Source organism: Martes martes, assembly GCF_963455335.1.
Source record: "Martes martes genome assembly, chromosome: 6".
Taxonomy (NCBI): Eukaryota; Metazoa; Chordata; class Mammalia; order Carnivora; family Mustelidae; genus Martes; species Martes martes.
The window spans coordinates 9098180-9124192 of record NC_137893.1 but is presented as its reverse complement, the minus strand read 5'-3'; the positions used below and the strand labels follow the sequence as shown (position 1 = coordinate 9124192).

Sequence of the window (26013 nt, the reverse complement as noted above, 5' to 3'; positions counted from 1 at the left end):
TCAAATTAAACAACCTAACCTTACACCTAAAGAAGCAAGAAAAAGAATAAATGAAGCCTAAAGCCATCAGAAAGGAAATAATCGGAGCAGAAATAAATGATATCAGAAAACAGTGGAATAAAGCAATGAAACCAGGAGCTTATTCTTTGAAAAAATTAATAAAATTGATAAACCACTAGTCAGACTTTTCAAAAAGAAAAGAGAAAGGACCCAAATAAATCAAATGACAAATGAGAGAAGACAAATAAAAACTAACACCACAGAAATACAAACAACTATAAGAGAAGATTATGAAAAATTATATGCCAATAAATTGGACAATCTGGAAGAAATGGATGAATTTCCAGAAACATATAAACTACCAAAACTGAAACAGGAAGAAAAATAGAAAACAGACCGATAACCAGCAAAGAAATAGAATCTGTAATCAAAAACCTCTCGACAAACTAAAGTCCAGGGCCAGATGGCTTCACAGGGGAATTGTACCAAACATTTAAAGAAGTGTTAATACCTACTCTTCTCAAACTATTTCAGAAAATAGAAACAGAACAGGGGCAGCCTGGGTGGCTCAGTGGGTTAAGCCTCTACCTTTGGCTCAGGTCATGATCTCAGGGTCCTGGGATCGAGCCCCACATCAGGCTCTCTGTTCGGCGGGGAGCCTGCTTTCCCCTCTCTCTCTCTGCCTGCTGCTCTGCCTACTTGTGATCTCTATCTCTCTGTCAAATAAATAAATAAAATGTTTAAAAAAAGAAAGAAAAACAGAAGGAAAACTTCCAAACTCCTTCTGTGAGGCCAGCATTACCCTGATTCTAAAACCAGACAAAGACTCCACTAAAAACGTGAACTACAAGGCATTATCCCTAATGAACACAGTGCAGAAATTCTAGCAAATTACTAGCAAATTGAATCAAAAGGTATACATTTAAAGAATCATTTCATCAAAATCAAGTAGAATTTATTCCTGGGCTGCAAGGGTGGTTCAGTGCTTGCAGATCAAACAACGTGATATACCACATTAACGAAAGAAAGAATAAGGACCTTAGGATCCTCTCAATAAATGTAGAAAAAGCATTTGGCAAAGTACAATACCCATTCATAATAACAAACCCTCAACAAAGTAGGGGTCAAGGGAACATACCTCAATCTCATGAAGGCCATGTACAAAAATCCTACAGCTAACATCTTCCTCAATGGGGAGAAACTGAGAGCATTTCCTCTGTGGTCAAGAGAGGGATTTCCACTCTCACCAGTTATTTCACAAAGTATGGAAGTCCTAGCCGCAGTAATCAAACAACAAAAAGCAATAAAAGACATCCAAATTGGCAAGGAAGAAGTTAAGCTTTCACTATTTGCAAACAACATGCTACTCTATATAGAAAACCCAAAGGACTCCACCAAAAAATTGTTAGAACTGATAACTGAATTCAGTAAAGCCACAGGATACAAAATCAACATATGGAAATCTGCTGCGTTTCTATACTCCAGTAACGAATCAGCGGAAAGAGAAGTCAAGGAATCGATCCCATTTATAATTGCACCAAAAACCATAACATACCTGGGAATAAAGTTAACCAAAGAGGTAAAAGGTCTGTCCTCCGAAAATTATAAAACGCCAATGAAAGAAAGTGAAGATGACACAAAGAAATGGAAAACATTCCATGCTCATGGATCAGAAGAACAAATATTGTTAAAATGTCTATACTACCCAGAGCAATCTACACATTTAATGCAATCCCTATCAAAATACCACCAGCATTTTTCCACAGAGCTAGAACAAACAGTCCTAAAATTTGTATGGAACCACAGAAGACCCTGAGCAGCCAAAGCAATGTTGAAAAAGAAGAGCAAAGCTGGAGGCATCACTTCAAGTTATATTATAAAGCTTAAGACAGTATGGCACTAGCACAAAAATAGACATGTAGATCAGTGGAACAGGATAAAAGTCCTAGGAATGAACCCACAACTATATGGTTAACTAATCTTTCATGATGCAGGAAAGAATATCCAGTGGAAAAAAAGTCCCTTTGACAAATGGTGTTGGGAAAACTGGACAGCTACATGCAAAAGAATGAAACTGGACCACTGTCTTACACCACACACCAAAATAAATTCAAAATGGATGAAAGGCCTAAATGTGAGACAGGAAACCATCAAAATCCTAGAGGCGAATATAGGCAGTGACTTCTTTGACATTGGCCACAGAAACTTGTTACTAGATATATCTGTTGAGGCAGGGAAAACAAAAGCAAAAATGTACTGTTGGAACTTCATCAAGATAAAAGACTTCTGTACAGCAAAGGAAACAACAAAACCAAAAGGCATCCTTCAGAATGGGAGAAGATAATTTGCCAATGATATATCTGATTAAGTGTTAGTATCCAGAATCTATAAAGAACTTATAAAATTCAGTGCCCCCAAAACAAATAATTTAGTTTAAAAAGAGACAGAAGATATGAATAGATACTTTTCCAAAGAAGACATACAGATGGCTAACAGACACATGAAAAGATGCTTAACATCACTCATCATCAGGGAAATACAAATCAAAACTACAATGAGATATCACCCCACACCTGTCAGAATGGCTACAGTTAACACAGGAAACAACAGATATTGGTGGGGAGACAGAGAAAGGGGAAACCTTTTGCAAAGCTGGCAGGAAAGCAAACTGGTACAGACACCCTGGAAAACAGTATGGAGTTTCCTCAAAAGTTAGAAATAGAGCTACCCTACAATCTAGCAGTTGCACTACTAGGAATTTACCCAAAGGATACAAAAATACTGATTTGAAGGGATACATGCACCCCGATGTTTATAGCAACATTATCAACAGTAGCCATTGACTGATGAATGGATAAAGAAGATGTGATATGTATTACACACACACAGTGGAATACTAGTCAGCCAGCAAAAAAGAATGAAATCTTGCCATTTGTGACGATATAGATGGAGCTAGAGAGTATTATGCTATGCAAAATAAGTCAGAGAAAGACAAATACCGTATGATTTCACTCGTGGAATTTAGGAAACAAAACAGTTGAAATAGGGGAAATTTTTAAAAAAGAGAAACAAGCCAGAAAACAGACTTAACCATAGAGAACAAACTGAGGGTTGCTGGAGGGGAGGTGGGCAGGGGATGGGGTAAATGGTTGATGGGAATTAAGGAAGGTACTTGTGATGAGCACTGGGTGTTGAATCTGAGTGATGAGTCACTAAATTCTACACCTGAAACTAATATTACATTTTGTTCACTAACTAGAATTTAAATAACTTAAAAACACAGGTTAATACTGTAAATGTAGTTTCCTTATGATTTGGTTAATAACATTTTCTTTTCTCTAGATCAGAAGATTGTAAGAATACAGTATATAATAGCTATAACATACAAAATATATATTAATTGGCTGGTTTTTTGCTCTTCATAAGGCTTCAGGTCAACAGCAGGCTATTAATAGTAGTTTTGGGGGAGTCAAAAGTTCCTGTGGATTTTCAGCTGCATAGGGGTCAACGATCCTATGCCCTGAGTCGTTCAGAGGTCAACTGTATTGTGAAAGGATCACCATAATAACTCTAGGCAACATCCAGGGACTCTTTTTGACATGGTGCTGAAACAACTGAATGTCTGTATTTAAAAACAAAAAAGCCCTTGGGGCACCTGGGTGGCTCAGTCAGCTAAGTGCCTGCCTTCAGCTCAGGTCATGATCTCAGGGTCTGGAGACCCATGGCTGGGGGGGGGCTCCCGGGGGGGGGGCTCCCCACTCGTGCTCACTCTGTCTTTCAAATAAATAAATATTAAAAAAACAACAACAATAAGCCTTGATTCTGACATTATCCTCTGTACAAAAATTAATTCAAAATAAATCGTGGATGTAAATATAAAAACTAAACTACTCTGGAAACCCTGAGTTTGCAACCCTGGATTAGGTGAACATTCAGTGGATTGTATGTAAAAAGCATGAACCGCAAAAGAAAAAAAATTGATACTGGACTTCATCAAAATTTAAGGCTTTTTGAAAGATCCCACTAAGAAAATGCAAAGGCAAGCCACAGAATAAGAGAAATTATTTGTAGCACACATATCTGACAAAGGATTGTATCTGGGATTTTTATAATACAATAAGGTGGAAAACTCATATATTCATATATACACAAACATAATATATACATCTGTATGAATATTCATACACATAACACATATATATGAATAAATGAATAGATACCTATAGCAAGGGATTTGAACAGACATGTCCCAAGAGATGATGTGCAAATGATCAGGAGGCATGTGAAATGTTCGATGTGGCTGCCTTGGAGAAATGCAAATTAAGAGCACAGTGTTCTATTACCACGTACCTACTGGAACAGATAACACGAAAGAGACTGACAGTACCAGGTGTCGGTGAGACTTGGACATGCTGGTACTCTCACACGCTGCTGGGAGTATAACATGGCATAACCACTTCGGAAAATAGTTTGGTAATTTCATATGCATTTAAAATTACACTTACCATACGGTCCAGCAATTAATTCCACTCTTAGGTATTTATTTACTCAAGGGAAATGAAACTATGTGTCTACAAAGAGTCTTGCACATGAACGTTGATAGCAATTTTTAATAGCCAAACAGTGGAAATAACCTAAAAGCCTGGCAATTTGGGTGGGTAAATAAACTGTGGTCTATTGATACAACGGAATACTACTCATCCGTGAAGAGAAATGAACTGCTGACGCACACACGAATTTAGAATACTCCCAAACCATAGTATTGAGTAAAAGCAGCCATACACAAAGTGAACATACTAGATACACGGTTCCATTCGTGTACAATTCAAGAATAAGCAGCCCATGAGAGAAATTAGATCACTGTTACCTTGGACCAAGGGTGAGGGTAGGGAATTGACTTCCGAGGGGGAACTTGATTTTATTGTATATAAATTATACCTCAGTAAAATTGATTTTTAAAAAGATAAATACTATAAGCAACTACCTGCCAGCAGTTTGGAAAACTTACATACACTGGAAAAATTTTTAAATAAAACTGACTCAACAAGAAGAAAAAGCTTTAAAGTTTCATTAGTACTAAAACTATTAAGTAAATTAAAGCAAGGGTTAAAAATATTCCTACAAAAAAATTCAGAGCCAGATAGTTTTATAGGCATGTTACACCAAACTTTCAAGCAATAGGTCATCCCAGTTTATACAAATTCTTCCAAGCAGTGGAGGAAGAACTCTCCAGCTCATTCTGAGAGGTCAACATAACCTTGAGAAATCCAGACAAACGCATTACAAAAAGGGAAATCAGAACTTTATTTCACTCGTGAATACAGCTGTAGAAGTTCTAAACTCATTAGTACACCAACGTCAGCTGTATCTATAAAAGACAATACTTCACCTCCAAGCTGGACTGCTTCTAGGCAGGCATGCAAGGGTAGTATAATTTGAGGAAGTCTGTAGAAGTAATTGACTAGACTAATAGAATAAAAGATTTTTAAAATGTGGTTATTTGAATAAATGCAATAAACTCATTTGATAAGTTTGTGTGATTTTCCAGTTACATTTTTTTTCCATTTTGATTAAGGGAATATTGTTAGCAAGATTGGGAAAGTCATGAAATAATAGACTGAGAACTTTCCTATTTTGGTAAGTGACCCAGAGACACTAATGGAGAATCTGTTACTGTAGGTGGGAGGCAGAAAGCAAGGACACTGGATGGTTCTTGGTGAGGCCATTCACCAGATGTGTGTGAATAAGGATAGGTTACTTACCACCCCCAACTCCCGTGTCTTTTTTCTCCATAAAATGGGCATGATAACACCTCCCTCGAACAAGGCTTAAAGAATTAACATATGTGAAGCACTTAGCACTGCACTGACACTTGCTTTTCAAATGGTATCTTTTATATTATTTTTTATCTTTTATATTATATATTAGTGTTATAATACATATATTTTACATATTGTTCTCTTTAAGGCCATCTGACTTCACCAAAGGCTAAGTTAATGACTGTAGCCTTTGATAAAAATGCTTTCCCTTTCTAATTACAATTGACACCTTTTGTCTGTGTGTGTCTCAAAGGTGAGTGATTTCACGTGGAGCCATGATGGGACGCAAGCACTCATTTCATATCGAGACGGGTTTGTCCTGGTTGGTTCTGTTAGCGGACAAAGACACTGGTCATCCGAGATCAACTTGGAAAGTCAAATCACATGTGGCATATGGACTCCTGATGACCAACAGGTAAAGCCTCTTGAATACAGGTGTGTAATGTTAAAACCATCTGAGCTGAAGAGGAGGTGAATTGCATACAGTCACACAGGAAAGGGGTGGGGGAGGGGTAAGGCAGCTCAGAAGCCTCTTTAAAGAATCATAAAAGTGCAGAACAATGACTATGTCCAGGTGAAAATTGAAACAAAACTTTAAGTGAACCATAGAGTGGAGAAATAGTATTTCCCATTAGTATGGTAAACATTGAGTTAGCATTTTAGATAATATTCATGCAAATATACTTTTTAATCTACATAAATAGTTGATAAATGGATAATGGCCATAATGTTTCACCAAGGAAGTTCAACTAGTCAGTATTCATATGGTGGAAAAGTATGCATTTTCAGGAGACAGAGGCAAAATAACATAGGATATGGTTTCACTTATTAGCAAAGAAAATAAAATGATACAGATGATATACTCATTAATGATAAGAGTTCAATCAAAGGAGTCTTACTCATTGCTGGTAATAATTGTGTACTGAACGTTCGGGGAAGCAGTTTGGGCAGAATATGTCAAAAGTCTTAAAAAATGGTTGTTCAGTTTGACCTGTTAATATACTTTAGGAATGTATCTAAAAGAAACATAAGGGAAGAAAATAAAAGTTATAGTTATTAAAGCATTATTTAGGATAGTGAAAATTCAGCAGCAGCCTACTTGTCTAAAAATAGAGTGGTTAAGTAACTGTGTATTACCACGGAAAGAATTATATAATAAGTAGTTCAGAAAGTTGTGAGTTGTGGTTATGAAGGCGGTATAATAATCTGGAAGAGCTCTTATGGTATAATGTTGACCAAAAAAATCAGGAATATGAGACAGTGTATGTGGTATGATTACCATGTCGTACTGCAACAAAAAGAAACCCATCCACATGCTAGAAAGACCTGGAAGGAGACAAAATGCCACAGGTAGGTTGTTTTACAGTGATGAGCTTTTGGGTCATTTTCTAAAACCCAGTTTTAAAATATTCTTTATCTATTTTACTTTCATGATAATATATAGCCTAATAAAACTACATATTGATAATTCATTTTTCAAATAAAAAGTTTGACCAGGTAAAACCTTTGTAAATATGAAGCTTGTGTTTTCCAAGCACAACAAAATCCATAAAATGCCAGGACATTTCATAGCAGAGATTTCAGTTTATTATTGGTAAAAGCTAGCCATATAAAAGGAACCATAACTTTCATTTTTTTAATCTTTTTTCTTTTAATTCTTTTTTTTTTTTTTCAAATACAAGTGGTCAGTATTTTTTCTCTTCTCAAAATTACTACTATGAGAGCTGCAAAGAAACAGTTGCAACTCCAAGTTCCTTCCACGGCTCCGAGGCTCCTATGTACCCAGCAGCATATGCGTGTTTTCGGGTGTTTACTGCCCCTAGAGTCGCTCCGAGAAGTCGTCTGCAGCCCATTCAGTGGCCTTGCCCAGACACCTCTCTCTGCACGTTTCCTCCTCTGTGGTGGGGGGTGTGAATTATTTCCTGCTCTTTCCCCCGGGCTTTTGTAATCAGATGAGTGAACAGATGTGAAAGCACTTACACATGTGGAAGTGGAAGTCTTGGCTTCACATTCTTTCCTTGCCTCGAGGGATGGAACATGGGAGGCTCATGTCCCAGTGCCCTGATGAACTACGCCTGCTGGACAGACATACTCGGAGAGTGACAGGCACAGGACCCAGACATGCCAGGGGCACAGTGGGCAAGACTTAGCACCTGCCTTTGTCATGCTGGGGGCCCACAAACGTCCCGTACTGCATCCCGGCAACGTTGCTGGGGTAGCAGACACCGTGGAGTGGCGGGCACGAGGGAGTTCAGACGGGCTGCAGCTTTAAAGCCAGGCGGAGACACTTAGACTTGGCTCTGTAGACCTGTCTGTAGGATCAGAGAGTGGCTTTGGCTGGTTGTTGGTCTCCTGGCCCACAACCTCTGTCTAAAAGATTGCTTTTACTGGTTCTGTATTTGGGGCTAACAGGTAGGGTGTCATTCAGGGAAAGTGCCGCACTCACTGCCTTTAAGAAAGGTTGCAGACCCCTGAAGCAATGAGGGTCCTTCTAAGAATTTAACGTAGAGAAGGGACGGACGGGATACTCCCATCAGTCATACTTGAACCGAGACATGGAAAAATAATATTCCTTCCTCCTTGTCTGTCACTCTTTCATACCTCTTGCTTGGTTCGAAAATGATTAATGAGAAAAAAGTATGAAGACGATTCGAAATGTAATGCCCTGAGCTCTTTACAGTGGGAGCTGATGTTCAAAGCTGTACCTCTTCCCTTGTCCCGGAGGACCCCCTGCACTTAGCAGAGAGTAAAACGTCATTCAGATGCAGCCGCCGCCTCCCATCTTGAGATACTCCGGACCCTACAGGACTTCAGGTTGTTCCCTAACTTTTTAAAATGTAAGCAGTACTATTTTACAAGTGAGTTTGAGGGTCTAGCTCTTTTCCTACTTGTCGTATATTTTCTTCAGTTTAGAGTGGTGTTTTCTATACGCTTTTGGGGATTATAGACTACTTTAAGTATCGGATGGAAATTGGGAACCCTTTTCCTGGAAAAATGTGCACACATACATACGTGTTTGTATCCATCACTTTGCACAGGTTGCTGGGAGCCCGTAGGATTCCATGCATGAACACTCCCCCTTCAGATTCCTGATCTAGACAGTCTAGTGATACTTGGGGTCATCTTCCGCAACTTTCTGGTATGCATATATTCAAACATTGCAGAAAAGCTGAAGGAATATATACCTGCCTTAAATTCACCAACTCATTATTTCCTGTATTTGTGCACGCTCTCCTCCTCTCCCCCTTCCTGCCCCGCTTTCTCCTTCTCTTTCCCTTCATACACACACACGTTTTTGCAGTAGTATTTTTGAAAATAAGTTGTAGACATTGTGTGCATCACTCCGAAATACTTCAACATGTTTGTTGTAATAATAAAATTTTTCTCCTACATTAACCCCCCCAAGAAATTAGCACTGTTTGCTCGTAGCTCCCCAGTTGTTACAAGAATGTGTTTTGTAAGCTTTTCTTTCTTTCTTTCTTTTTTTTTTTTTGTTATTTGGAACTGGGATCCAGGTTATGTACAGCAACTGTTTATTATATCTTCTGTCTAGAAAAATTAACTCTTTTTGTTTAGTTTTTGACATTACCTTTCTCACAAGTGTAATGCAGTAACTTTGTAGAATAGTCCACAGTCTAGGTTTGTACCATTGTTTATCCATAGTATCACTTAACTTCTTCTAGCCTCTATTTTCTATCATCTGGAAGTTAGGCTGAGATCAGGTTTGGACTAAACAGTTCGGGTGAGGATGGTTAATAGGTGATACCCTGTCATTCACACTGAGCCACATTAAAAGGCGTATAATGTCTTGTGATCCCACTATGAGGAGAGCTGAGTCTGATGGAACTTTCATAAAAGCAAAACTACTTTTCAAAACTTATTAATTTCATCTGTATATATATCGAATTTTTTCAAGAGATGTGTTTTAAGTCAGGTTAAAACTTGTCTTCCATTAAATTGCAAGAAGGGAATGTGACTGTCTTAGTGTTGTCGGGCTGCCATAGAGAATTCTACAGGCTGGAGGGCTTAGACATCAGACGTTTCTCTCTCACAGGTCTGGAGGGTGGAAGCCCAGGATCAGGCACTGGCAGGCTTGGTTGCTCTTGAAGCCTCTCTCCTTGGCTGGCAGGTGGCCCCCATCTTCCTGTGTCCTCACGTGGCCTTTCCTCTGTGTGCTCATCCCCATTATCTCTTCCTTTTCATATAAGGACACCAATTCTGTTGGTTTAGGGCCCTATCCTTTTGACCTCATCTAACCTTCATTACCTCTTTATAGGCTCTATCTCCAAGTACTGTCACATTAGGGCTTAGGGCTACAGTGTATAAATTTTGAGGGGGATACAAAGATTCGGTCCATAACAGCCTTGTAAAAAAATATGAGTCTTCAGAAAATATTTTGAAGAATAGAAAGTTTGCAGAGAAGACACTTATATAAATTTAGCTTGATAAACTTGAGATGTATTTATAAATGGAACAGTCTTTGTAGGGCTTGGAAGAAAAAGCAAATGATATAAATAGAAAATGTCTGAGAAATAAATACAAATATGACTGGGGGAAAAATTTCTGTGGGTCCTAAGTTGATCAGGAGTAATGCAGCAATGAAGCTTTTGCCATTTCTAGGAAGCACCCAGCGTCACAGCACAGTATGTAGGGGGAGAATGCAGAGTTCCCTCTGCTGTCTCCAGGGCTCTGGGAGAACACTGTGCCTCTGGCTACAGGAAAGTGCTCTGAGACGCGTGCGTTTACACATGACCATCTAGCGTTCTCCGAGTCTTACGTGAGCATCGCTCCTTCTGAGAGCCTTTGAACCAGAGAAAGTTGCTGAGAACATGAGGTGCATTTCCATCAGGAAGTCAGAGAGGCCAGTGCATGAGTCGCGTGTGTAGACACAGCCGTGACTCTCCTAGAACAGCCGCTGGCTGGTGGACCTGTGTCCCGGGAAGATAGGACAGAAGGAAAAAGCCTCAGACTCACATCTGAGGAACTGAGGTCAGAAGAGGAAGAAGGAGCGCACCTGCACCTGTGCGGGAAGAAAATCCCAGCCCCGCCCTTCTCAGGAGAACACCTTGTAAGAAGCACGCTCCCAGGAACCCCCTTCCACCCTGGGCACAGGAGGTCTGCCAAGAACTGCTTCTCCGGCCGGTGGTTTGGCTCCTCTTCCCGGTGCCCGTCATCTACCACGCTCCTGGAGCGCGGCACATGCGGAGTTTGGGTGCCTAAACCACTTGGATTTATTTTATGGGGATCCGGAGGCGCTGAAGCTGTGCACACTTCAGGGAGGTAGCAACACCCGTTGTCACGCACAGCGCAGCCCCAGGTCAGATGCCATGTGGCTCCTCTGGTGCTCGCTTCAGCAGCACCTTCACTACAGTTGGGACGATACAGAGATTCGCTTGGCCTGTGCGCAGGGGTGACACACAGACGTCATGTGCTTCATCCCGGCCTCACAGGGATCTCAGTCCTCGCCCGTTGGCCTTTCTTTGCAGCTGCTCCTGCGTTCTCCTCGGGCAGACCTGTCTCTCTCCCGAGGCCCCCAGAGCTGCGGGGCTCTTTCCTCACGGGACGCCTGTTCTCCAGGCAGCCCGGGCCTTCACGTCGTCCCCCCTCCACGGCCCACCCCCGCAACACTCCGACTGCGTTCTCTGCGATCCCAGGCCGCGTATCCAGGCCTCCTGCTTTCTGGACACCGTTCTCCCAGCTGGCAGCGAGGCCTCGGTGGCCAAGTCCAGTCCGTGTTCTGTCCTTGTCTTTCCTTTTCCCGGTACCGCCCCGCACAGCCCGCCCCCCGCAGCCCTCCAGGCCGCCGGCTTTGCTGACCCAGCCTGCGCGGCTCCGGCGCTCGCCCCTCCTCCGCACCTGGTCCGCTTTCCTCGCGGGCCAGTGGTGGGCGGTTCCCCTTTCTTCTCTCCTCTCCTATTTCTCCCACTGCCACCGCTCGTCAGCCCCCACCCGAGCGTGCAGGCTCCCCAGGCTGCGAGCTTTGTGAGCCATCTGTCCCTATCCCCTCCTGCTGAGCACTCGCTGCCCGGACCCTGCTCAGATCCAGCTCGGTCCCAGCACAGCTCGTCCGTCCCCCGCCCTGCCCCGGCCTCTGTTGCTGGTCACTTGGCGCCCGGCGGGGGGTGCCGCTCGCCTTGCCCTCCTCCTGGTCTTCACCCTCCGCTTAGTCACCAGGGCCTAGGGGTTCCACTTCTTAAGTCTTTGGGTGTCGGCGATTATTTATTTACGTTCCAAGGCTCAAGATGCTTACGTTCAGACCAGCTTGAGTGAAAGGGCGTCACCTCTCACACCCCTTGCGTCCTGTAACAGGGCTGCGGGCCGAGGCCTCTTGCAGGTTCTCCCTGTCGCTTCTCCTCTTCAGCGTGGTTCCCTGGCTGGTTCCTTCTCTTTGTCAGTGGCTGCTTCTGGCACCCTGAGCTGCCCCTTTCCAGCTTCCTGAGCAGTGATGGAATGAGTGACTTTTCAAATCTTCGAAGTTATTTAAAGATCTCCCTTTGCCTGCTGCCACAGCCTGCAAACTGTGTTCCTCCCGGGCGATGGAGGGAGCTGCGGGGAGGAGGGGCCGGGAGCACCCCGACCAGATCCCCAGGCACCTCCAGTTCTGTTTTAGGTAGGAAACTGGGAATATGTCTTGCATTTTGTTTCTGAGGGAAGATCTATAACAGAAACATGAGTCCGGTCCCTCACTTTCTATTTATTTTTCCTGTTTATTAAGTTCTAAAACAGTAGTTCTTAAAAGTCCAATAGTACTACTACTAGGCTTATAATGAAAAATTTACAAAGCAAACAAAACACAGACACCTTTCATTCCCAGTACTATCCCCTCCCACTCCCTGATTTCCTGCTCCCTGTGGCAACCACTTTTAACTCTCTGCATTCCTCTCCATATTTTGAATGATGGGCTTGTTCGGTCAGATCTCGAATTTTTGGACTCTGGTATTCTCTATTAACTTCCTACGTGGAAAATGAGAAGCTGGCTCTCTTGGAATGCCCCTTCCTATACCCAGCCCCTCAGCGTGCTCCTGTCTGCATGGTTGGTTATCCTGTGCTCAAAGTGCGATTCACAGATGACGGACAGACACACTAGATAGGGTTGCATTGCCTGCTTCGTGCACTGTTGGCTTTGCCCACAGTTAGTAATGTTGCCTTACTTATTGCTTAATTGTCTGTGTATCCATCACAGGTTAATTCCTACCCCTCCCCCAACAGAAAATATTAGAAATCTCCTCCAAATGAGTTTCACCACTTGGGAGGTGATTTTCTGGCACTGTCCTTCCCGGGGCCCTTGGCTCCCTGCCCCAGCAACACCGACTCCCTGTGCCTTGGTTCCCTTCTCTCCCCTGGTGTGGAAGCCCCTATTTCTGCAATCACCTTTATTTTGTGGTCTGGTGGAACCTTCATCATGGTGGAACATTTCTTCCAGGTGTTGGAAATTTCAAGATGGTTGTATGTTTAGCTGGGACACCGCGACCCCTTCGCAACCCGTCCTTTCAGCTCTTTGGTATTTTCTTTTCTCTTTCTGAAAATCTTATTACTTAGATGTTGCCCTTCTAGATTGATGATCTGATTTTAATGTTCTTTCCCTCCCAGTTTCTTTGCTTTGCTTTGCTTGCTTATCCTATTTTCTGAGCAATATTCTGAGCTATATCTTCCAAATTTTCTTTGACTTTAAAAATTAATGCTATTTTTAATTTTTAAGAGCTCTTTTTTGTTTTCTGATTGTGCTTTAAAAAAAACAACATTATTTGTGGAGGATGAAACAACATGAAGATATTAATTGGAGGTTTTGAAGTATCTTTCTGTATTTTTCATTGTCTTTTTCCTTCAGATTCTTTCTGGCTTTGTTTTGGCTTCTTCATCTTAGATGCTTTTATCAGCTGTCTTGTGGGCACTGGCCATCTGCTCATATTTAAGAGGTGGAGACCAAAAATGACCAGGGCACTGGGCAGTGGTGGCATTCTTAACGGACGGGCTTCACTGTAGGGCGACCACTGGACCTGTCCTTTGTCCTTCCACATGTCCCTCATCTGGTGACTGAGGTGGGCTCGCTTCCGGCACCAAGTTGCCAGGCTTTCTCCATAGGCCCCTGAGCTGTGTCTGTCCGGCCCCCACCCTGGGCTTCTGTTCGGCTCCTCCAGCAGGTCAGACAGATGCACACCTGTCCGCCTGCCCAGGAGAGGCTGTGTGGGGCTTTGCCTGTTCATTTTCAGGACTTCCACCCAATCCTCCTGTCTTCTCCCCACCCTCACGTCCATTTTAGGAAGGTCCTCGGCTTTTGTGGCTTTTGTGGCAGACATCAACTTATTCCCTGTCTTCCTCCTTGCTGTAGGTTTGGGCTTCAGTTTGCTCGGGCCTGTTTGGCCACTTACCATGCATCCATTGCTTCCAGTTTCCAGATGTTGGCTTCTCTGTCTGCTGGCTTCCTCTCTCCAGGTCTCTGTTAGAGTTTCCTGCACATTACTGTTAACTGAGCGTTTGGGAAGGTGTCCAGGCCATCACTTTCTAGTGACTCTCCATCACTTTCTAGCCTCCTCTCTGGGCCCCGCTCTCCTACACACTAGCCACAGTGGACTGTCTTGGTTTCCTGTATCCGTATTTCTCTCCTGCCTTTGCACGTGCTGTTCCTCCTGCCCTTGTCCATTGTCTGTCCAGGGAAGTTCCACCTGTCCTTGAAGACTCAACCCAAACGTCACCTCTGTACAGTCTGCTGCCTCCCATCTCCTCACCCAGGCAGAGTTACTGTGAGTCTGGCTCGCTGGTGCTGGTGTTCCAGGAGCGCCTCCTGGGTACCACGAGCACATTTCGTAACATTTTCCACATTGTGTTGTAACTGTGGTTGCGTGTTTTCTTCCTTCCCATATGTGAGGGCAGGCACCACGCCTCATTCCTCCCTGTAGCTGGGACTCCTTGGGGCAGTAGTGTAGGCATGCAGTGAGTGAGGGAAGAATGCTTTCCCAGGAAGTACCAGCTTCCCTCCTCTCTGTGCCTGGAGACGATTAAGTCCATGGCCTCGCCTCAGGAATTGCCATATTCCCTACCCATCCCCAAGTACCACACGCACGCACGCACTCATGCACACACATACACAAGAGGGATTCCTGGTTTACTCCACATACCCTGTCCTGGGAGAACCCAGCTTTAGTTTTTCATTCATTCTGTTTTATACAGAAAATACTATTTTATGCAGAAAAATCTAAATTTGGGGGTTTTTCCACATCTGCCAGTATCGGTATGGAGATTTCATTAGTTGTGACTGATTAGATTTAGGTACTTTTTGTTTTGTTTTGTTTTGTTTTGTTTTCATTTTTCAGACTATATGGTTATCGCTCCTTTAGAAGGCAGTTTGAGTGGGGATCCTAATGTCTGAATTCTTCTTCCTACTCAAATCCAAAAGCAGTTTCTGGATGTGAATCATTGCCAGTTTAACCCTAACCCATGGTATAGAAAATCCAGCTCAGTGAGAATTATTAGATATTAGGATACCCTGCCAAGAAAATACACGTGATCTCCTTGGATGAAAGCCTTTGCAAGATGACATGTTCCTATTTCTTGGCACGGTGCCCCTGCAGTGCTGCCTGAGGACAGCAGGATAGAATTGATGACATATTCACAGACCACCTGCCCTAAGACTTGTTTTCACCTGTTCTTCCTGCGTCATATCTGTCCTCGCTTCACCTCTCTCCAACAGTTATTTACTCTATAGAAATGACAATTTTTATTTATCCTGAGCCAACAGACTTTTTTACATTACAGTTGTGAAATTCTCCTCTTTATCCAGTGTGCCTATGACACAAATTCATGATGAACATCCTGGATTTACCCAAGAAGGAAACTTTAAGCCTCACTTCCTTTAATGGGGACACAAGTCAGTATTTTTTAAAAAATCATAAAGGCAAATGCTTGTTGTTCATCAGTTTTGGAAATACTGATAATTACTTCATAGAGTTTATCCAGATGATGGGAGATGCAAGCCGTGATGAAATTATACAGCAGAGATGTTGTCTGATGATTATGAACTTAGAAAAGATATCAAGAGCACAATCTCATACAGTAAAGGAAAGAAAACTAGACTTTTAAAAATACATTTTCTTCCCCCACTATGTAGATGGTCCCCATCTTAACGATGGTTTGACTTACGATACTTTGACATTATGCTGGTGCAAAGGCGGAATGCATTTAGTAGAAACCATACTTCACATTTTGAATTCTGAATTTTGAATTTGAATCTCCTCCCCGGCTAGCATGGCACTCTCATGGGGCTGGGCAGAAGCTACAGCTCCCAGTCCGCTGTCCAGTCGCGGGGGTAAGCAGCCAGTATTCTTCTGGCCTCAGACAACCAGTGTGGTTTTCCCTTTCAGTACAGCATTGAATAAATTTCAGGAGAGATCCAACACTTCATTATAAACTAAGCTTTGTGTTGGATGATTTTGCTGAGCTGTAGGGGCGGAACATCCTGGGCTGAGCTGTAATGGTCAGTAGCTTAAGTGTATCGTAGGCATTTCCAGCTTAGGGTATTTTCAACTTATGATGGGTTCATGGGGATCTAACCCCATCATAAGTCAAGGAAGATCAGTAAGGCACAATCTATAAGGGAAAACTATGATTTCAACAGATACGTACTATACCTGACCTTCAGTTACGATAAAGAACCAGCAGTTTCTCCTTTGGAATGTTCTATTAGGAAAAAGATATTCATCACATAGTTGGAATATTTTAAGCATTTGCTGCAGGTGTTCTTAGTCCTAATGAAATACAGGTATACTCCTGTATACCTTATGTAGTAGATTCTAAGATGTAAGTGAACTGAATTTTTGGAATTATGATTATATTTTAATATCGACGTAAAAGAATCTTCCCTATTTAAAAGAATATTCAGGAGGTGCCTGTGTGGCTCAGTGGGTTAAGCATCTACCTTCGGCTCAGGTCGTAATTCCAGGGTCCTGGGATGAGCCTGGCTTCTGGCGCCCTGCTCCGCGAGGAGCCTGCTTCTCCTTCTCCCTCTGCTACTCCCCCTGCTTGTGCTCTCTCTTTCACGCTCTCTCTTTCTCAAATAAATAAGTAAAATCTAAAAAAAAAAAGAAAAGTTTAAAAGACTGTTCAGTAGAAATTGTCCTTGATTAGAAGGCAGTTGTTTGGGGGGCGCCTGGGTGGCTCAGTGGGTTTAAGCCTCTGTCTTCGGCTCAGGTCATGATCTCAGGGTCCTGGGGTCGAGTCCCGCATCAGGCTCTCTGCTTGGCAGGGAGCCTGCTTCCTCCTCTCTCTCTCTCCGCTTGCCTCTCTGCCTACTTGTGATCTCTCTCTGTCGAATGAATAAATAAATAAAAATCTTTAATAAAAAAAAAAAAAAGAAGGCTGTTGCTTAGCGAGGAATGAGAATTCTTCACCTAGTATGTTTTTTCTGCTAAATGTCCAGACGTAGTTTTCTAGGACTAGAGGTAATATTTGTTTATAAACACGAAAACTCTTTTTAAAAGAAGGAGGTCTTGGGGTACCTGGGTGGCACGACCAGCTAAGCATCCGACTCTTCATTTTGGTTCTGGTCGTGATCTCGAGGTCATGAGATTGAGCCCCACGTCAGGCCCCACACTTGGCAGGCAGTCTGCTGGAGATTCTGTCCCTCTGCCCCTCCCCGAGCTCGGGCTCGTGCTACCGTTCGCTCGCTTGCTCGCTCTCAAATGAACCTTAAAAAAAAAAAAAAAAAGGTCTTAAGTAATTAAATAGACCTAATACTTCCTGAGGTACTTTAAACCATGATTTCAAATTAAGTAGAAGTCTGGGTCAGTGCATCTTAAACAGGCCCAAGGTAAGAGTTTCCGTTTTTCCAGTTTAGCACCTACAGGTATAAGTGGGGCGACATCTTCTCCACCAGCCTCTGTTCTGCTGTGTTACTGCTTTGTTGTTTTTGTGTTCTTTGACCTAGGAAGAGGGAAGGTGTACTCTTTGCTTTGGGGCTCAAAGTGTAGATCCCAAGGCTCTTCTCTGCAGCAGGAAGGAGGTTTTTCACAAAAGGTAGTCCCTCCTGAGCTGACTTGTGACATCCACTGCTGTGATAGATGACCCCGAGTCCCTCAGTGTTTGTATGCCACCTTTAAATCCTGCTGGTGCCGGGACGGGGACAGCAGTGAGAAAAATCACTGCAAGTACCTGTCACACCTCTGCGGCATCTATGAAAGGAAAGCTGGTTTTATGTACATACCTTGCAAAAAATAGGACATTTATTTCCCGTTTGGAGTGGAGTCAAGTCAGGACTTGAGTGTTTAGTGGAGCAGGGTCATTAAAAGGGAGATTCCAGTGCAGGCTTTTTAATTTATTTAGTTCAAAGAATTTAAAAACTAAAAATTTTACATCATTTCTACACATCTTTTCAGAGCTATTGCTGAAAAAGAGACTATCTTAGATACTAATATACATCTAAAACTTGAACACATTAATCAGTTACAAAAAGTAATTATTCATTTACTTTTTAAGTATAAGGTTATGATTGAAGTACCAGCCTAGAACTCAAGGAGATTTGCTAACTCTCCAGAAGTATTCTAAGTGATAAATAATTCTGGAGGGTTTTTTAATTAGATAATTTTTAGACTTTGATTATTAAAAAATCAGCACATCAAAAATAAATAAGGAACCCACATAGCCACATTTGCCTTTTTAGCCTTTTATTATTTGTTTAAATTTGCTATACATAAAGTAAATCCCCAGTAGCATGGCTTATTTCATTATAAACCTCTTCGGAACGTGGCATTTCCTTCCACAACTGTAGAGCTGTGCTGACATCGCCTGTTTACTTCAAAGAAGGCTCTTGTCAGATTGAAGCAAATAACTTGTCTGGTACTTGGATTAGCCCTTGGCAGTAGAGGAGGACATCTGTTGCATCCGAGGAGACGGGCGTCCATTCTGAAGTTTTTCTTCGTCTTGCACTGTAACACGAGAAACAGCTTACAAAGGAAACTTTACAAAGTCATGTAAATCTTTGTTTCTCAGCTGAAAAAGTGATGTTGCCACCACAGCTTTTTTAAATAAAAAGTAAATGGCTGATATTTGACAAACATGTAATGACTACCTCATAGATGAGGGCAGCTCTTTGACAAAATAAAACCTAACAAAACCAAATTTAAAAGAATCACAGTATACTATTTCCAAGGAGTTTTTTATTCACTTGAGAAAATATTTACCTTTGCTGGCTTTTATTTACCTTTGCCGGCTCATTAAGTGCTGGTGTTTGGAGTGACTCCTCTGCTTGGAGTGACTGCCCCTGGTTTTCCACCTGGTCTTTTAAGGTAGTAAGTATAAGTAATTTTAAGTAATATGTAGTATTACTATACATATAGTAATATTACATTACATTACTATATATTATATATATATCTTACATATATTACTATATGTAGTATATACTACATATTATTTATAGTATAGTATAATTATAAGTAATATATAGTATTATAAGTAATATATAGTAATTATAAGTGCCGTTCCAGTTTTAGCTTCACTGGAAAGACTTGAAAGCCATTGTGCTCAACACAACACAACAAAAAAGAAATGTGCAGAGTTTTCTCACATAACCTCTTTTACTCAAATTATTCAACATTTTTAATATCCACCAACTCACTAGAATGACTCCTCAGTGATCCATTCCAATGCTGAAGACCCACAGTCATGAGTGAACTGTGAGTAGGTTAAAGGACCTGTGGAATAGAGCTCCTATGTAGCAGTTTGTGGGAACAACTTTGAAATTAGATTTAGTTGAAACCATTGGAAAGAGTGATTTTCTTCCTTGCTTCCCCATTAGATTTTTCTCATGACTTTTCGGTAGTGTGTGTACTGCAAAAGGGAAGCCCCATTTTATTTTAAGTCCTAAACGGAACATATATAGGAATGGTTTTTGCCAAAATAGGCAGGGAGGATGTGAACAACAAAGAAAATAATAGAAACATACTTAGGAAGAGAAGTCAGGAGATAGCCTCCCACCCTTTGTGGCTATCTTAATGCAACTCACTGTTGACACTGTTTAGTTTTTTTTAGATGTTTCTTTTTTCTTATTCTGGAAGTTCTGTTGAGCTCTTCATAGGAGAAAATAGATTTCTTTAGCAAAAACAGGTGCAGATACTATGTTTATACTTTTTTTGTCAATGCTGTTTTATTTGACTGACAACGGTAATTAAGCTGTTTAAAAATTAAATTGTTCTTTATTATCTCTAGACTTGAATCATTGATGAATCACTATATAGAATACTCGGTATAGATAAATTATAAAATACATTAAATAAAATCTTTCTTGAAATTTACATTGAACAGTTTAGTTTAAGAATGAAAGATGGAGGGATGTCTGGGTGGCTCAGTCGGTAAAGTGTCTGACTTCAGCTCAGGTCATGATCCTGGGGTCCTGAGATCAAGTCTGGCATTGAGCTCCCTGCTTAGTGGGGAGCCTGGTTCTCCCTTTGCCTGTCACTCCCCCTGCTTGTGCACTCTCTCTCCGACAAATAAATAAAATCTTAAAAAAAAAAAAGGTGAAAGATGGGAAGCAATTATTCATATAAATGGATTATTAAGTGTGTCTTCTGAAAGAGTATGTTGGGCAGGAGCAACATCAGTAAGGGTTTTGAATAGCAGTCCTGGACCCTCCTTCCCCAAACAGACAACAACAAATCAACAACACACCAACCAATTCCCTTTGTGAGAAATCCAGAAACTGGTTGAAAGGCTCCTGAGCCCCCAAGGTGAGTGTGAAACCAGCCATGGCAAAGCTGATAGGAAAATTCAAAATACCATCTTGCCATAATTACCACCCCTGGCAAAGTGCAGTATGATTGAGAGAAAACCCCCAGCCCCCAGCTTCTCCCCAGGAAGAAAAGGAAAGAACTGAATCATATGTCTAACATTGCGATTTTTTCTGGGTATGGCTGAAGCACTGGCTTCTGTCTCACCCACCTCAGAGGGCTAGCAGGACGCCTGGGGGCCACTGAGAACTAAGCTAGTGATTTGAATTAGTGAGGCAGTACTCACAATAGTCCCTCCCCCTCGTCCAGTGCAGAGTGAGCAAGAGAGGAAAATAAAGACAAAAGGACTACAAGACTGGCATAATACAGTTAATAAGGTGGCAATAGTAAATTCTTTCCTATCAATAATTACTTTAAATGTAAATGGATTAAACTCCCCAGTAAAAAGACATGGAGTAGTTGAATGGATTAACAAAAAAACAAGGTCCAACCCTATATTGCCTACAGGATTCTCTTTAGATTTAAGGTTCAGATGTATGCTAAAAGTAAAAGGATGGAAAAAGATAACTCCATGCAAATGTTAGCCAAAAGAGAGCAGGGATGACTGTATTTATATCAGACAAAATGGACTTTAAGTCAGAAACTGTCACAAGGGACAAAGAAAGACATTCTATAATGGAAAAAATGTCAGTTTGCCTGGAAGATAGAATAATTATAAATATATATGCATGTCAAATCAGAAAACCTAAATACATAAAACCCTAAATATGTAAAGCAAACATTGATAGAACTAAAAGGAGAAATGAACTGCAATATATGTAGTAATGGTAGGAGACTTCACTATTCCACTTGTAGTACCAGAGAGTATATCCAGACAGAAAATCTGTAAAGAAGCAGTGGACTTTAACAACACTAGAAACCAAGTGGGCCTAACATCTACATAGAACATTTCACCCCCTGGAAGCAGAATATACTTTCTTCTGAAGAACATAAGAAACATTCTCCGGGATAGTTCAGGGGTTGGGTCACAAAATGAGTCTTAACAAATTTAAGAAAACTGAAATTGCATCAAGTATCCTTTCCAGTCACAGCAGAATGAAACTAGAAATGAATAGAAGTAATCCTGGAAAATTCACAAATAAGTGGAAATTTAAGAACACACCCTTGATTAACCAAATGAGTCACTGAAGAAATCAAAAGGGAAATTAGAAAATACCTTGAAACTAATGAAAATGAAAACACAACATGCCAGAACTTGCAGGATGTAGCAAAAGTTGTACAAAGAGGGAAGTTTATAGAAATAAATAGTTTATAGTAATAAATATTGACAAAGAAGAAAGATCTCAAACAATCTATCTTTATACCTCAAGGAACTAGAAAAAGGAGGACAAACTTAGCCCAAGTTAGCAGAAGGAAAGGGATACTAAGATTTAGAGCAAAGATAAAATGAAGTGGAAAATAGAAAAGCAATAGAAAAAATGAAACTAAGAGTTGATTTCTTTTTTTAAAGGCCAACAAAATTGACAAAATTAAGTAAAAAAAGAAAGATGACTCAAGTAAAATCAGAAATGATTTGGCTGGGTCAGTCAGTAGAACATACGACTCTTGATCTCTGGGTTTTAAGTTCGAGCCACACATTGGGTATAGAGAGTCCTTAAAAATAAAAACTTAAAAAAAGAAAAAAGAAATGAAAGAGGAGATGTTGCAAATAATGTCACAGAAATAAAAAGGATCATTAGGGAATACTAAGAACAATTCCATGCCAACAAATTGGATAACCTAGAAGAGATGTATAAATTCCTGGAAACATACAACTTACCAAGACTGAATCAAGAAGAAATAGAAAATCTGAGCAGACTTCTAACTAGCAATAAGATTGAATCAGTAATCAGAAACCTCACAAGAAAGAAAATGCCAGGACCAGATGGCTTAATTGGTGAATTCTGCCAAAGATTTAAAGAATTAACACCATTCTTTCTCTCTCTCTTCCAAAAACTTGAAGAGCAGGGAACACTTCCAAACTTATTTTAAGTGGCTAGCATTACCCTGATACCAAAGCTTGACAAAGACACCATAAGAAAAGAAAATTACAGACCAATATCCCTGATGAATGTAGATGCAAAAATCCTCAACAGAATACTAGTAAACGGAATTAAGCAGCAAGTTAAAAGGATCATATGCACTAATCAAGTGGGATTTATTCCTGGTAGGCAAGGATGATCAACATATGAAAACCAACTAATGTGATACACCATAGTAACAGAACATAGGATAAGAATCATATGATCCCTCTCAAAGATGCAGAAAAAAACATTTGACAAAAGTTAACACCTTGCATAAGGAAAAAAACCTAAACAAACTAGGAATAGAAGGAAACTACTTCAACATAATAAAGGCATATATGAAGGTCCCACAGCTAATACCAGTTTTAGTTCTGGGATCAAGAACAAGACAAGGATGACCACTTTCTCCATCTCTGTACAACATAGTACTAGGAATTTTAGAGCAATTGGGCAAGAAGAAGAAATAAAAGACATTTAAATAAGAAAGGAAAAAGTAGAACTGTTTACAGATAATACAATCTTATAGATAGAAAACCCTGAAGAGTACACACACACCCACATACAACCCGTTAGAATAAATAAATTCAATATGGGCACCTGGGTGGCTCAAGCATCTGCCTTCAGCTCGGGTCATGATCCCAGGGTCCTGAGATCAAGTCCCATATTGGGCTCCCTGCTCAGCAGGAAGCCTGCTTCTCCCTTTCCCACTCTCCCCGCTTGTATTCCCTCTCTTGGTGCCTTTCTCTCTGTCAAAATAAATAAACAAAATCTTAAAAAAAAAAAAAAGAATAAACAAATGCAATGAAGTTGCAAGATCAAAATCAATACACAGAAATCAGTTGCATTTTTATATACTGGCAATGAACCGCCTGAAAATAAAATGATGAAAACAATCCCTATGTGCAATAGCATTAGAAGAATAAATTAATACATTTAACCAAGGAGGCGAAAGACTTGTATAGTGAAAACTAAACACTCATGAAAGAAATTAAAGAAGACACAAATAAATGGGAAACATACCATATTCATGGACTGAAAACTTAATATTGTTAAAATGTCCATACTACATGAAGCAATCTACAGATTCAATGCATATCAAAATCCCAGGGGAATTTTTTACAGAGATAGAAAAAACAATCCTAAAATTCAAAAGGAACCAAAAAGAATGTGGAATAGCCAAAACAGTTTTGAGAAGAACAAAGCTGGAGTAATCACACTTCCCAATTTCAAAATACAGTGTGGACCTACATTAACAAAACAGTGTGGTATTGGCATAAATACAAGCATAGAGACCAGTGGAACAGAATAAAGAACCCAGAGATGAACCAATGCATATATTGTCAACTGTGTTCCATCAAGGCTGCCAAGAATATACAATAAGGAAATGATAGTCTTGTCAACATATGGCTCTAGAATGACTATATTCAAATGCAAAAGAATGAAATTGGATCCTTGTCTTACATGGAATACAAAACTACTCAGAATGGATAAAGATTTAAACTCAAGATCTGAAACTGTAAAACTCCTAGAAGAAAGCATTGGGAAACTTCATGTTATTGATGTTGGCAATAATTTTTTGGTTATGACACCAAAAACGTGGACAACAAAAGCAAAATTATTCAAGGGGATTACATCAAACCGAAAAGTTTCTGCACAGCATAGAAAACAATTAGTGAATGAAAAGGCAACTTGTACAATAGGAAAAGATATTAGCAAACTGTGTATGTGATAAGCCCTTAATATCCAAAATATATAAGGAGCTCCTTCAATTAAGTAGCAAAAATAAATTTTTAATAGCCAGATTAAGAATGAACAAAGGACTTGAGTAGACATTTCTCCAAATAAGTAGATGAAAGATGCTTAACAATCCCTAATCATCAGGGAAATGCAAATCAAAACCACAATCAGATATCATTTCACACCTAGTAAGAGGGCTATTATAAAAAAAAAAAAAGACTAACAAATGTTGGCTAGGATGTAGAGAAATTGGAACCCTTTATACTGTTGGTGGGTTGTAAAATGTAGATACGGAAGCCAGTATGAAGGTTCCTCAGAAAATGAAAAATTGAACTACCCATGTGATGCAGTAATCCCAAAATTATTTTGGGATTTTTCCAAAAGAGTTGAAATCAGGGTCTTGAAGATGTATTTGCACAGCCATGTTCACTGCAGCATTATTCAGAGTAGCCAAGAAGGGGAAACAGCCTAAATGTCCATCAGTGAATGAAAGGATAAAGAAAATGTGATTGACACACACACATGCACATATATGTATACATACACATATATACGCACAATGGAATATTATTCATCCTTAAAAAGGAGGGCTGAATAATACTTGGATAAACCTTGAGGACATTATGCTAAGTGAATATTCCAGTCACTGAAGGGCAAATACCACGTGACCTCACTTAAATGAGGTATCTAAAATAGTCAGACTCATAGAAGCAAGGGTAGAATGATGGTTGCCTAGGGCTGGCGGGGGAGGGGAAAACAGGAAGTTGCTGTTCAGTGGGTATAAGGTTTTAGTTACGCAAGGTGATCAAGTTCTAGAGGTTTGCAGGGTAACATTGAGCCTGTACTTAAAAATACTGTATTGTAAACTTAAAAAGTTAATGGTATACATCTCATGTTAGGTTTTCTTACCACCGTAATATATTGAGGGTCTAAATTTATTTTCAAGTCAGTTTCTTGTTCATGTACTGTTATAATTTCTTCATAAGCCCTTATTAGTACCATAGCATGTTGGTGGCTGTGGTTTGATGCAGAGCCGCTGTATGAACGCCAATGTTTGTTCAGATGGCTGAACTTCAGAATTAAGCTTCCCAGGGTTCCCTGTAGCACTCCTGAACCACAATTCCATTGCGGCTCCCGACAACCCTACCCTTGGCATTGAATATATCCTTGTGTCATGTTGAGGAGAGGTGATGTGTGTGCCGCTAGCAGTGACGTTCTCCTGATTAAATTCTAGGCAGGCCCCACTGAGCCCTCTCCTTAACTAGGCCTCAACCTTGGCCTATGTAACTGGATTCTCATCACAAATTATTTCATATGCACGCACATGCACACACACACCTAAGGGACTTGAACAAACACTAGCATAGTTTCTGTCAACACAAACTATGTCGCTAAAGATGACAACTCCAGCCCCGTTAAAAAGAATCTCCTGTTTGTTCCAGATAGCACCTGACACTAGTGCCCCTATAACCCAGACTCTGTGGGTGTGTAGGACCCTAACTTCAGGAAGCACCAGGTAGCGAGCCCAGGTGGCCCAGTCACACTGACAAACCAACCTCTCCTTCCACGTCTCTGTTTCTGCTTCTGACTCTGCTCAACAGCACCCCCTGCCGGCCCCCTTTCTTCCTTTAAAATGCCATCACCTCTGTCTTGATAGAAGTTGAGTTCAGTTCACGC

General features: G+C 40.8%; 1 protein-coding gene across 1 annotated transcript in view; it reads left to right on the top strand.

Annotated features, from left to right (window-relative positions):
- TULP4 (TUB like protein 4) overlaps positions 1-26013 on the top strand; it is a 175730-nt gene that overhangs the window by 100196 nt on the left and 49521 nt on the right. Inside the window, exon 3 of the mRNA XM_080806973.1 lies at positions 6073-6234. Within this exon, the coding sequence (XP_080663099.1) occupies positions 6073-6234 (162 nt within the window). The remainder of the gene's footprint in view (positions 1-6072; positions 6235-26013) is intronic.